The 14,341-nt window shown below is 38.6% G+C and overlaps 2 protein-coding genes across 2 annotated transcripts; both read left to right on the top strand.

Moving 5' to 3' along the window:
- Positions 1-2,160: 2,160 nt before the first annotated feature.
- LOC106802411 (olfactory receptor OR51C1-like) lies at positions 2,161-3,517 on the top strand. Its single transcript, XM_014790178.2, has one exon. It carries the CDS (start codon positions 2,567-2,569, stop codon positions 3,515-3,517), a length of 951 nt encoding a protein of 316 aa, XP_014645664.1. The 5' UTR covers positions 2,161-2,566.
- Positions 3,518-12,849: 9,332 nt separating this feature from the next.
- On the top strand, positions 12,850-13,800 carry LOC101395257 (olfactory receptor OR51C1-like). Its single transcript, XM_014790177.2, has one exon. It carries the CDS (start codon positions 12,859-12,861, stop codon positions 13,798-13,800), a length of 942 nt encoding a protein of 313 aa, XP_014645663.1. The 5' UTR covers positions 12,850-12,858.
- The last annotated feature ends 541 nt before the right edge of the window (positions 13,801-14,341 follow it).

The raw sequence follows: 14,341 nt of genomic DNA, 5'->3' as shown, positions 1-14,341 counted from the left end.
TACATAAAATAGCGGTAATGGAACTGGAGGATGACGATGGTCAACCAAAGGCCGTTTCAGAAGTTAAACCTATATAAGTTTGGATATTGGATGGCCTAGATAGTTGTGGTAGGCAGAAGTCTAAAAGGTCCCTCAAGATTCCGGTCCTCTACACACTTGTCTAGTATAAACCCACCCTTTGAGTGTGAATGGAGCTATGGATGTAATGGATATCACTCCTGTTATTATGTTGCATTATATGCAAAGGGACTTGGCAGATGTAGCTAAGGTCCCTGATTCCTTGACTTTGAGTCAAAAGGGAGATTAAGCTGGGTGGGCCTGACCTAATCATGTAGTCTTTAAAAGAGACAAAAAGCAGCAGAGATTCTCCTGCTGGATTAGAAGAGTTAAGACGTCATGCTGTGAGAGGTCCACATGGCTGGGACTGAGGATAGTCTCTAGGAGATAAGAGCAACCCCTGGTGACACAGCCGGCAAGAAAATGGAGACCTCCATCCTATACCCCAAAGAACTCCATTCTGCCAACAACCTGAATGAGTCTGAAAGAGGGCCTTGAGCTCCAGATGGGAACTCAGACCTGGCTGAAACCTTGATTTTAGCAGAGTGAGATCCTGAACAGAGATCCTACTTACATTGTGCTCAGGCATCCGACTTACTGAAATGTGAAATAATGAATGTCTGTTTTAAATCATGAATTTGTGGTAGTTTTATGCAGCAATAAACCTCTAATGCAACAGCATATGTTTCAGTCCAAAAAGAAACCAAATTTCAACTATGGATGTGAACCATTAAATAGGAAAATGAGGATAGACAAATATTGAATAAGTTGTTGGTTAAGGGAAGGAGACACATGCAACAGGGAGGCAGGGTTAGTAAGAAGGAAGTTGGAATGTTTATATACTTTGGTTATGGTACAAATGAAAGGAAATAGAAATTACAAAAAATAGAAAGGAGGAAAAATTGAGTTTATTTCTCAGAGCAGAAAGAGATCTATGTATTCATTCTTTGCTCAGTGTTTAGAAAACATCCACATTCCTTACCCTTTTAAAGGTGACATGATAATTCTATGATGAATCCTTGTTACTCTTAAACACTACCTTTTAGCACTTGTATCTCACAGTTTAGTGGCTTTTCTAAAATATCTGAAACGACATAACTTGGATATGGTTAGAATATATTCACGGTGATTTTTAACTATCATCCGCTGTACGAGTCATCTTCATGTTCTCAAGGAAGCCTTTCTTGTCCCGTCCCTCACACAACTTTCTAATATATATAGCCTCTATATTTTAAACACAAACCCATTATTGTATACATCACACTGCATATTGTTCACTTGTTTACATGTTCCTTTTCCTCACTATCCTATCCTTTCCTAAATATCCTCAAAGGTAGGTGTCATGTATGGTTCTATATTGCTATAGTCTGGATTACAGCATGCACTCAGTAATTTAATGTTAAACTAAAGTAATATCCAAAATTCATTGAGAGGCTTAGTGCTAGAGTTGTCTTTGGAATGGAGCAAGAGTTCATCTGAATCAGGAAAGAATGAAGAAAAGTTGAGAAAATCATAGCTGTGGAGGAAGAAGGGACCACATGAAGAAGTTATTAACCAGTGGATGCTGCCTAAGTCAAACTTAGATAATATTTTCATCTTTTCTTTTAGCTCTGAGATGATAAGACATGTGGATAAGTGGGAAGGCCTATGCAAATAGAAGTGGGAAAGGAAGGGAGAGAAATGATTGTACAATACTTAACTTTGATTTTTTCAAGTACTAATAGCTAATATTTGGTGAACTTTTACCACAGTGAGGTACTCTCGTGAACTTTTCACCTGCAGTAACTAAGTTAATCCTCATAGTAATCCTACAAGATGTATATATCATTATTTCTTTAGACCTCGGGAGATTCAGGCACACTCGATTTAGTAACTTGTCGTGTAGTCACTTAGTTGATAAGTGCATTAGCCCATGCTTGAATCCAATCAAAGTTTAGAATTTCAATACTAAAAAATTGACTTGGCATGAAGGATAAAAATTCATAACATCAATCTGTCCGTAATACTCATATTGTAGATCCTATGTACTCAGATTGTTCTGTTTGTAATTAGTTAATTGCTCATATTTTGAAGAGAAGATTTCTTTTTAGGCCTCTTGAAGCTAATATAATTTATTTTATGTATTAGAATCACTCATATACCATTTCCTATTTGTCTAACAATTCTTACAATGCTTTGGATACATTTCAACAAATATTTATTAACTGTCTACCATGTGAAATCAGGAAGTCCTTCAGGACTCAAATCCCAGCCACATCACTTAACAGCCATTGTTCCATTAGTTTGTGTATAAATTTTGTATTCTTGTAATTGCTCATTTCCTATTTTCTGCTTCTTTGTTTGAGGTGGTCTTAGTTTTATTTTTTTAACCAATGTATATTGATATGGGTTTTAAATGTTATTGATGTTTACCTGGTGAAATAATTATTTTCATGCTCAATTAAAAATAAATTGAAGTGTTTTATTATTGAAGGACTCTTTGCTTCAGATTCTGCGGTTTGAGTTCAATATGTCAACTTTCCAAAATGCCACATCTTCTTCCATCATTTTCCTGCTAACTGGTGTTCCTGGGCTGGAAGCCTTCCACACCTGGATCTCCATTCCCTCCTGCTTTCTCTATATAACTGCTCTCTCAGGAAACAGCCTGATTCTCTTTGCCATTGTCACTCAGCCCAGCCTCCACGAACCCATGTACTATTTCCTCTCCATGCTGTCCACCACTGACCTTGGCCTGTCCATATCCACTCTGGTCACCATGTTAGGTATATTCTGGTTCAACGCCCGGGAGATCAGCTTTAATGCCTGCTTGTCACAGATGTTTTTCATTCAACTTTTCACTGTCATGGAATCTTCAGTGCTGTTGGCTATGGCCTTTGATCGTTTTGTGGCCATTTCTAATCCTCTTAGATATGCCTCTGTCTTGACTGATCTTAAAATAGCACAGATTGGAGTAGCAATCATCACGAGGGGAACATTAATACAAATACCTATACAGGTGCTTCTTAAGCGTCTATCATTCTGCCGCAGCCACGTGCTCCGTCATTCCTATTGTTTCCACCCTGATGTGATGAAGCTTTCATGCACAGACACCAGGATCAATAGTGCAGTTGGCTTGACAGCTCTGATCACCACTGCTGGGGTGGACTCAATCTTCATCCTCCTCTCATATCTTTTGATCATTAGGACTGTCCTCAGCATTGCATCCCCGCAAGAGAGGAAGAAAGCCTTCAGGACATGTATCTCCCATATTGGGGCTGTTGCTGTATTCTATATTCCATTGATCGGTCTGTCCTTTGTTCACAGATTTGGGAAACAAGCCCCACCTTATGTACATACTCTGATTGCCAATGCCTACCTGCTAATCCCCCCTGTGATGAACCCCATCATCTACAGTGTGAAGACCAAACAGATACGTAGGGCTGTGCTGAAAGTTCTCCATACCGGTGCAGCACAGAAGTGAATGGGATTTTCAATTTTTTGTAGTCCTCGTCATCGTATAGATCAGTAAATGCGATTTATAGAAGTTAAAATGTTGAGACTCATGCTTCAGATGAAAGCATCCCAAAAGATCACTTTAGTTTTAAGTATGAGCTGAAATCCTCTATTACTGTTTTCCTCAAATAACCACAATAATATTAACCTTTCTTCATTTAAGATGAAAGATTTCCAGTGGCCTAAACTCTGGAATTATTATTGTTTTTTTAAAAATGAAAATGGAAATAAAAAGTGTATTAGCAATAGCAAATTACTGAATATTATCATGTAAATCAGGAACATATAATTGGCATTGTCCATGGTTATGGAATTGTTCCAATTATTCTCGCTTTTCCGCTTTGCCTATGACCTGCCTGACCTGCCTGACCTTTAATATAATAGCTAGTATCATCATCAATACATGTTTCACTGCTTTGTCAGTAACTTAACCTTTTTTGCTCAAATATTCGTACTTTCCCCAGCTCTTCCAAGAAGATTTTTAGCAAGAGTATTCTGTGAAAAAGAAGTCTGCTTGATTTAACTCCAATCTATATAGTTCCTTCAGAAGTACTAATGTCATGCTTAATGCTTAATAAGTCTGTTTTTGGTTTTGGCAAATATAATCTAGAAATGAAGTCATATTCTCTGAAGTCTCAAGATTACCAAGAACCAAATGCAGACATAGTTTAATCTGGTTGGATTTATATTGCCATAGTGGACTCTCTCCTTAAGGAAGGTTGAAGTGGGTATGTTAGTCAGGATCTAGATAGAAAAACAGAAATCATACCGGTAGTTAACGCTCTGAGGATTTAATCCAAGGAACTGGGTAAACAGTTATCGGAAGACTGAGAAGGCACAAAGGGAACACTTTTGTATTTGCTGGCTGCTCATGGACTTTTCTGCAAAATTTGTACTTGCTTTTTGTTTTTAGAGCATCTCTCACTTTCCCAGTTACTCTCATTTCTGTTAATAAATCCTCATTTCCAAAGACTGAGCATATGCCATGTCTTTGAATGGAAACTTGTGCTCACTATTTTCACAGCCATTCCCAGTGAAATAGATCTACTGCTCATCCTTTTGTTCTTTGCTTGATGCTTTAGGGTATTGACCCAAATGGACTGTATCATCAGGTTCTCTGGTGGACTGACTTCTAGTTGGGCTATAAAAAATGGAAGGCGCTAGGGGAAGAAGGATGAGTGGCAGGAGAGATACTGCTTTTGATAATAATTCTCTTACCTCCTTGGTTCCTGGGTTAGTAATGGTTTCTCAGTGTCCCCAGTCTCTAGGTATCTCAGCATCCCCTGTTTGTTTCCTTAGCCCTGTCCGTCTTTCATTAAAGTCTCTCCATTTAAGTTATCTGAGTGATTTTTATTTCTTATTGGTTCTGTGACTGATGTATATCTTCAATGGGCAAAGATAATGGCTCCTTGATTTTAGTGACAATATTGCCTCTACATTAACTTCATGTGTAAGTACATTTTGAGTAAGAGATGCAAAAGACAGGTGCTAATTGATCCTTTTGTCACCTGAGGAATAAGGTAAATGTCTTTTATGAGCCTTTGACTCTAGTTCTTAGTACCAAGAGCCCTGCCTCAGCCACATATAAGACCTCTGGGCAAGCCCCACCAAAGTGACTCCTAGGCATAGAGGAGATATGCAGGATTTTCCTCTACACTCTATAAGGGCTTGAGACCAAAGCTGGATGGAGTGGACTTCTGACATTTGGTTGGCTGGTCTGTGGGAAGCTGGGTACACAGCCTGGTACTTTTTTTTTTTTTTTTTTTCGTGCAAATAGAACAGAGAGCCAGAATTCCATACTGAGAAGGGGTAGGGAGGCATTGGTTCTTCCCTGGGATTCTTTTTTTAGCCTTTGCACTTATTGAAAACATAAAGTTGAAAGAGTCCATTCACTGTTTGCTTTGTGCTTAACCTATAGAATCCAAAGTTTATAAGATAAATTAGTACTAGGGATGTAATGTACTATATGACGACTACAGTTAATACTACTTTATGGTATATATGAAAGTTGTTAGTCAAATCATTATGCTGTAGTCCTTAGACTTATGCATGGCTATATGTGAATTATATCTCAATAAAACTGGGGAAAAAAATAAATTTGCCTTTTCAGGCATCTGGGGGCTAACAGTCTGGTTAGGAAGCAAGAGTCATACCCCAATGCTTTGCAGAATATTAGCCAAAAATAAGGTTTCTGTCTGGCCTATGTAAAAATCCCAGAAAGAGGTTTGAGGTGAAGGGAGATCCTTTCTGTATTAAAAAAATCCAATCTTCTACAGGTGTCTCCCGTGGATCAAACCCAGATGGAATCCAGCTGACGTGGAAGGCTGAGAAGTATAGCCTGCAAGAGTCAGCTCTTCTGAGATATTGAGCAGAGTAACAGAAAGAAATTAATTTGAAAGAAAATATGTCCAGGACCATCACAGTCCACTCTTTCTGCTATTTATCAAATATATATATATACAAATAGTTTCATGATTTAATATAACAGGAGTCAGCAATTTTTTATGTAAATGAATGCACTTTCCTGCTTGCCCTAGAAAGTGCAGGTGTGAAAGCCTATCAGGCATAGGGTACAGTATCTTCAAGTGATAGACTATTCTCACAATCTGTTCAGGACGTGGATCTTCATTGTCTGATGACTTTTGTGATAAATTGTCCAATTAAGCACTCCCAGCACTCCTCATACAAAGTAACGGGGAAAGAGAAAACATAATTGATTATCACATATGCATTAAAACACAAATAGAGTGTACAGTCCTCACTTTTATAGCTGGTCATGAGACCAGAGTTTATATTTATCATTTTCCTATCCAACTCTCTATCACACATCATCTTTCCCTTAGCTATCATTCTGGCTGGTGGGTTGATCCAAATTTTATTCCTGAAAGCATTGGGTCCTCTTTGATCTTGCCCTTATTGGGTTACTGTAGTATTTCATCTACCTTTACCATAGGATATGGAACATAAGAGGAGCCTTAGTGAAACCTGTAGGCTCTAGATATGGTCCTCACTCTTTCTGTGGTATAGCAACCACTCAATTCCTCCTTGGTTTTGGGAATTAGCTTAGTAACCCCTCTTCTTTGCCTATTCACATAGTGGCATGAAGAGCCCCCAAAATATTTTAGCATTGATGTGTGGGGGATGGAAAGTAACTTGTTAGGTTTAACGTTAGAGGGATATGAAAGTCAGAGTCAAGAGATGAGGTAGGACAGCAAGACAAGACAGATAACTCATTTGTAAGAAAAAAAGAACAGAAGCAGTTTTCAATCACTCAAAATGTGCAACGTATGCATTTATATTCATACACAACCCAGGGCTATGTTGTCATAATATAGTCTGAAGAGACTTGAGCAGTAGAACATCCCACAGAATAACACACTGGCCCAGTATGTTGATGAAATGATAAAACCATGCTAATCATGTGGGATGGACAAGATGTAGCTAGTAACACATGCACTCCAGAGGGTGGCTGGCAAATTTTAATGGCCCAGTGTTCTGGGGCATGCTAAGACATCTCTTCTCCACTAAAGGAAAAATATCATGTCTTGCATTTCCCACCACAAGATGGATGCACAATGCGTAGTAGGCCACTTTGGGTTCTGGAGGCATGCACACTGACTGTGCCTCTCTCCTCATCTCTTTCCACACATAGTTAGGTGTGGTCTCACTGATACTGAGCTTTTCTCGAATACCAAGGGGCTCCTCAGAAATTTCTGTATGTTTCCTATGAAAGAGTTAGCTTATTTGTGTACGTTCTTTCTCCACAAAGATGAAAGCTCTAAGTATTCATGGGCCTAAGGACTATGGCTGGTTAAGAAGTCAGGCTTTAGTCTGGCCATACCCTAACACGTGAAGACAGTTGTCAGCAGCTTTGCTCTCCTCTCGGCCTCCCCCAAATTTATGTTTCTGGGGCACAAGAGAAGGTACTCTAAGATATGCTGCATGTATAGCTCTGATGTGGGGGCACTTCCAAAAATGCTCTGGATTTACTGTTCTATTACTTAACTTAATGTTAACGTGTGTATGTGTGTGTGCGTGCATGTGTGCACACATACATCGGGCTATTTTCTGTCAATTCATAGATTTAGGAATTCATCTCTGTGTGGTTGTCTGCATATTTAATATTTTCTGTTCATATTTTCCTGGATATTGTTTCTATTTACTATAGAGTGACTGCCTTCTGCACTGTGAGGAAGGGAGGAGGTATCCTGTCGTGGGGAGGGAGAATGCACTGTTAGCTCTTCATCTGGACACAGGATTCTCTCTGTTCCTCCTGGGTGTTACCAGAGAGTTAACACGCAGACCTGCCGCAGTGGCAGAACATTCATATTCATTTTTTCCACCTTTAGGCAAATTTCTCTGTGGCCTAAAATATGGCACAAAGACGGCCAGGTTGGTGTTAGAGGACAGAAGTAAGATAATCAGATTTTAAATGGAATTCTCCAGTGCAACTCTTTAGAATTTGGAACATCTCTTAGAATAGCTTCCACTCTCCTTCCCTTTCAATATTCTCCTGTACAAAATGTGGGCCATAATTTCATCCATCAATGTTATTTCATCATTTGTTCTATCTTTTATGATTCTCCCAAATTTACAGATCAGTAATTATACTCTTCCTTATATTCCAGTGATACTATTGATTTAATTTTTATCCAGAACTATTCTCTTTTTTCTAGGGTGAGAGTAGTTTGAGCATGTGTGCTCTCTCCACTTTCTTTGTAATCTTCAATTCTCCTTTTTAAAAATATAACAGTGTTATCGTGATACAATGCATATACAATACAATTCACCCATTTAATGCGTAAAATTTAATGGTTTTTGTGATATTCACAGACTTGTGCAACTATCCCCATAAAAATTTTTAGAACATTTTCATAATCCCAAAATAAATATGCAGCAACTCTTTTCTTACCTGGGTTCTATGTCTTAGGGTTGCCGTGATATTGGCAAATGACTGGTGAGCAAAATCATGGGTTATCCATTAACGTCACTGCTCCCTTTCTTTGCCCTATGCAAGTTTTGACTTACAGCTGTTCAGGGAGCGAAAAGCTCTTGAATGAGAACTGGAATTGCAATTCATCTCCAGGATTCTCCTTGGAGAAGAAAAGGTGAATCTAGACTGAAAAGGAGTTGCCCTTCAGAGCCTGTCATTTGGGGCACAAAGTGTTAGCAGGACACAGGTGTATAGAGTTCTCTCCTAGGAATTCGTCTTTCTGCTGGGTAAATGGCTCTCACCAGGCAGCTTCTGGGCTCCTAATAAAGCCTGTCTTTGCTCAAATGTGATAGCTCTCCCCTTCCTGAGAACTCCCTAGGAGGTCTTCTGGCAAAACGGAACCTCTTTAGAGATGGTTTAAGGGGGCCAGACTGATCAGGGACTGTTTCTGCAACCTTAGGAAAGAAGGACCTTTCTGCCTGTCAGTTGTGAGGTGGAGATAATCTCTGTCTCTCTCTGGCTTTAAAAGAGTCTCTGCTGCCACCTGTGATGACTCTTCAAAGAACAAGTGTTAGGATCAAATGACCTCCCTTTCCAGACCCAAGAGTTTTTCTTTTCAGGAGGTCAGTGTTTTAGTGCATTGAAGTCTTTTCTGAATACATCAGGGACTATACAATCTTCAGATAGTTTATAAAACCAAGAGTTCAGAGGAAACTGGTGAACTCAACAGTATATATTCAACAGATTCATTTATTATGTCAATTTAAAAGTAATTGCTGCAATGTTCCAAATATTTATTACAAATGTAGACTATAGTCATAAATATATGTCCATTAATTTCACAATTTAAAAACAAAAGTTGGTTTAAAATAAGTATTCGCCAAAGCATGGCATTTGGAGTCAGAAAGAAAAGAGTTCAAATCCAGAATCTGCCATCGGTTTGTTGGATGAATGTGGAAAATAACATGATTTCTCTGAGCCTCAGCTTTCTAATCTTAGCCTCAGTTCTTCCATCTTAAAAAAAGGAGCTAATAAGACCCAATTCATGTTGTTGTGATAGCAATGGATGTGAAGCTTTGTAGTGGAATCTGTCTATATGTTCCTAGTCGTCTGGTTATAGGAAATAATTCCCAGATGGTCGAAAGAGACTTTCAAATATGTCTTTTCAAAAATAGTTATTTAATACTTGCTCATTAGTGTCAGTGCAAGAATACTCAAGGGTGGTTAAGGAATCATAGAACCAAAAAAAAGGGAACTCAAAGGTGACCTAGGGACTTTGGGAGGGTGTGATGTGTCAGTGTAGGTTCACCAGCTGTAACAAATGTACCATCTGGTCGGGGATGTTGCTAACGGGGAAGGCTATGCGTGTTATGGGGCAGGGAGTATACGGACAATCTCTACCTCTCAATTTTGCTGTGAATTTAAAACTACTGTAAAAAATAAAGTCTTAAAAATAATAAAAACAACAATTAAATAGGGTAATATTGAACATTTTTTATTCTGATTATTCCTATATCTAAAATTGATACTTGTCTATTACTTTAAATGTATTTTGAATTTTTTCAATTGTCTTTTATAATACTCTACATAAATATTTTTCACCAATCAAAAAAAAATTCTTAAGTAGCATTCTCAGGCAATCTGAGAAGATATACATACACACACACATAGAAAGAGAGAAAGAGCAAAGGAAAGAGAAGGGGATGCTGTGAAAAGGAAAAGAAAAGAGAAAGCTATTTCTGCTCTGGAGCTTTGGTAATAAAGTGCTGCCCTGCATTAGAACAGACCTAGTATGTTTCTCTTCCTCATAGGAGTTGAAAAAGATACCATGAGAAGCATGCAGAGCAACGGAAAGAGGGATTCATAAAGAGGTATAGTGAAGTAAATTGTCTGGTCCATAGGAGGCATTTAATACATTTTCACTATTGTTATTAAAGAGAAAGAGCAGCTTGAACACTTAGATAATCCTCTGGGGTCTCTTAATTTATTTGCTATAATAGAAAGATCATTAAGTTGAGAATCTCTTTTTTTTTTTTTTTAAGTAAAGGGGGTATGATTTTAAGTTCCTTACCACTTCATTTGGAAAAATTGTTTTTATCACCAGGTCCAAATTAAGGCAAAATCCAAGTCTCAAAGATGAATCCCAGATTAATAAGAAGCCTGTTAGTTTTCCTCCTATTTTAAAATCTGTCAATATTGTTACATGAACTTTTTTTCTTTTTTCTTTTTTTGTGAGGAAGATCAGCCCTGAGCTAACATCCGATGCCAATCCTCCTCTTTTTTTTTTTTTTTTTTGCTGAGGAAGATTGGCCCCGAGCTAACGTCTGTGCCCATCTTCCTCTACTTTATATGGGATGCCACCACAGCATGGCGTGACAAGCGGTGTGTCAATGCACTCCAGGGATCCGGAACCGCGAACCCTGGGCCACTGAGGCGGAGTGCGCGCATATAACCGCTGTGCCACTGGGCAGGCCCCTGAACTCTATTTCTAATTTGAGGGGGCCATATATTAGGTATCACAGTACATGCCTGATATTAAGTGTCTAGGGTCTATCTCTATTATCAGATGCAATGAATTCATTTATTCAACAGACACTCTTAGATACTATTGTGCTAGGCATTTTTCCTGGCTCTGACTTCACAAGTCTGAGAAAAATTGATGACCTTGTATTTTCCTGGGGGTCGTTTTCACTTTAGTGGCCATGCCTCTGCAGTCTCATTAGGAGATGCTTTTTCTGTCTTTTCCTTAAATACTGCTATTCCCTAGGGCTCTTTCCTCAGATCTCTTTTCCCTTAGATTTTATTACTTCAAGATGTTTTTCACCACTCCCATGACTTCAACCCAGACATCAGTTTGACAACTCTCGAGACTTATTATCAGAGCGTGAGTCACAGAGGTTCTTGCATGTATGTCACGGGAGAAAAAGTGAGGCTCGTCTTCCAACTGATGCCTAAGTGCTCACCCAAAAATCCTGGATTTTATTTTGCTTTCCAGCCTCAATTCAAGTGTTCCGGCATTCGTTTTTTTAGTGAGTCCTCAAGAAGTTTCCTATATTGAACATTTTTCTCTTCTCCTTTCTTCACATAGCCAGAGAAATACCTTCTTAGCCACACCTCCTATTAACCAATTATTCTCACTCAAGTTGAAGCCACTGCCTGTTCATTCAGGGGTTGGAATGAAATTCACCAAATTAACTTACACTCAGATATTTTTTTTCCCAGAGTCATGGACAGACCTTCTTGGAGTACCAGGTCTACTTCTACTTCTGTACATTGCGTACACTAGCACTTTGCACATTTGTTGAGAGGATGCATGTGTGAATGGGTGAAAGGGAAACACATACACTGAAAACCAACATTCTTCCTGCAGATAAAAATAGGTTATCAGAAAACTTAGAGGAAGACCCAATATAGAGGAATTCCTTTGATCCTACAGATTTCTTGATCTGGGTAAGTTCATGCTCGTATCCTCAAACAGAGGAGCTAGTTCACAGTTGTCATCCTCCATCTGAATGGAGATGAATCCAGACTCAATGAAGGTTTCTGAGGGAACTCCCCACCCTGATACATTTTCAATGCCCTTTTGCAAAAAATGGAATATCAAGACACTTTTGGGTAATTTTTATCCAATTGATACCTGAGAGTGTCCAATGAGTTTCATTGTTCTTGTGGAGGTTATCTTTAGCTGTCTATCTCCAGGGAGAATTTCTCTTAAACAATATCAGGTTCATAGCTACCACCCATATAAACATTTTAACAGCTATCACCCACTGTGGCCTATTTTCATAGATTAATCGGTTATTTACTAGTATTTAGTTTTTATCAATAGCAGTTTTGCATTTGTTCAGTCAGAAGTATTTTTCTAGAAAATATTTAATATTATCTTTATATTATTTTCATTGCATCACAAGGACTTATAAATCTTAATGGACCTCATAGGGGTTTTTGCTTTGGAAACTGAGAAGTGAAGAAAAGCAGGATGAATTGTCTTTTGTGTTGTCCTATGGTGACCAGAAATATCCTATCTGTCCATAGAATCATAGAACTGGAAAATATGTTACCATTATCTCATCTGACCTCCTCTTTTATCCATTTATATGGAAACATACTGAAGCCTAGTTGTAACATGTGGGACTCTTACTAGAACCCTGGTGCCTTCATACAATTTAGTGGTCTGTCTCTTTCCCTAGTTCACCCAAGATCAACTCCAAATCAAAGAAAAGAATAACCGGGTATGTACTTCCATTGAAGAATAGAACAAGCTTGACTAAAGATCCTAAATTGTGTGATATATAGAAGAGAGCGAAAATATTTTTCTTCCCTGTTTTTGCAGAATATTGTCCTTTCCCCCAAGGAAATCTGTTCCTTCACTCATCATGCCATCCTTCAATCAGAGCATTTTTCACCTTGCAGTCTTCTTTCTTACTGGCATCCCTGGTTTGGAAACCTACCATGCCTGGATCTCCATCCCATTCTGTTGTCTCTATGCCATTGCCATCTCTAGGAATGGCATGGTCTTATTGGTCATCATCAGTGAGTCCAGCCTCCATGAACCCATGTACTATTTCCTCTCCATGCTATCTTTCTCTGACCTAGGGCTGTGCCTTTTCACAGTCACTATGCTTGGTATTTTCTGGTTCAATGCTCGAGAAATCAGCTTTGATGCCTGCACTGGTGAAATGTTCTTTATCCATGGATTCACTCTTATGGAGTCCTCAGTACTCCTGGCAATGGCTTTTGACCGCTTCATTGCCATCCGTAACCCACTGAGATACACTATAATCTTAACCAATTCAAGGATCATCAAAGTGGGCTTTGCAATTTTTATTAGGGAGATAACAGCTGTCGTGCCTTTACTCCTGCTGCTTAAGCATCTGTCCTTCTGCCATAGTCATGGTCTGCACCATTCATATTGTTTCCATCCTGATGTGATGAAGCTTTCATGCACAGACACCAAGATTAACAGTGCACTTGGCCTGGCCATTGTCATCTCTACTGCTGGCTTGGACTCCGTCTTGATCCTCCTCTCCTATGTTCTGATCATCCACTCTGTGCTCAGCATTGCCTCCCCAGAGGAGCGGAAGAAGGCCTTCAGTACCTGTGTCTCACACATAAGTGCTGTTGCTATCTTCTACATCCCCATGATCAGCTTGTCACTGGTGCATAGATTTGGGAAGCACGCCCCTCCTCTTGTTCACACTCTCATTGCCAATGTTTATCTGCTCATCCCTCCTGTAATGAATCCCATAATCTACAGTCTGAATACCAAGCAAATTCGCAAGGCCATGCTCAAAATTTTCCTTTCTAAGCTAATTTAGGACATTTTCAGTGTATCTTTTCTTTACATAGTCTCTCTGACTCATGTTTGGTCATTTACTAGTGTGTACGTATTAACTATATATTGAAGAAGCCTGTTTATACATGCTTTCATTCTATTCTGACGATCCATTTACTTACATTTAAAGATTTTCAGAGTGTGAATTCTTTGAGAAAAAGAGACTATGTCTTGTTTACCTTTAACTTTTTTATAAATGCTGTAACTGTCACAGAATAAGGCCACAATTAAAAAAATGCCTGCAAAATGGAAAAATGAAGTCTCACATTGGGATTCAAACATACCACCTCTAGGGTATGTAGTTATCCAAGGGATGTTTGAAATAATTTAGGTCAATAGGAAAGCCTAATTTGCAGTAATTCTAACCACTTATTGGTAATGATTATTACTCCCCCAAATATATTATTCATGGCTGAGGAACATGAATAAGCACAAAAACTGAGGAAAAATCAAATTAAATGCATAGTTTTCTTTTCTTAAAAAGGTTCTTCAAGTCCCTTTGGTAAATGTAATAAAATTTTAAT

This window comes from Ceratotherium simum, chromosome 7, assembly GCF_057802395.1.
Source record: "Ceratotherium simum simum isolate JZ-2026a chromosome 7, ASM5780239v1, whole genome shotgun sequence".
Lineage (NCBI taxonomy): Eukaryota > Metazoa > Chordata > Mammalia > Perissodactyla > Rhinocerotidae > Ceratotherium > Ceratotherium simum.
The sequence above is the reverse complement of the archived record's forward strand: the minus strand, read 5'-3'. Positions and strand labels throughout refer to the sequence as shown.

What these genes read in the sequence shown, in the direction of transcription:
- LOC106802411 (XM_014790178.2), top strand. Translation starts at nt 2,567, where the DNA reads ATGTCAACTTTCCAAAATGCCACATCTTCTTCCATCATTTTCCTGCTA.
- LOC101395257 (XM_014790177.2), top strand. Translation starts at nt 12,859, where the DNA reads ATGCCATCCTTCAATCAGAGCATTTTTCACCTTGCAGTCTTCTTTCTT.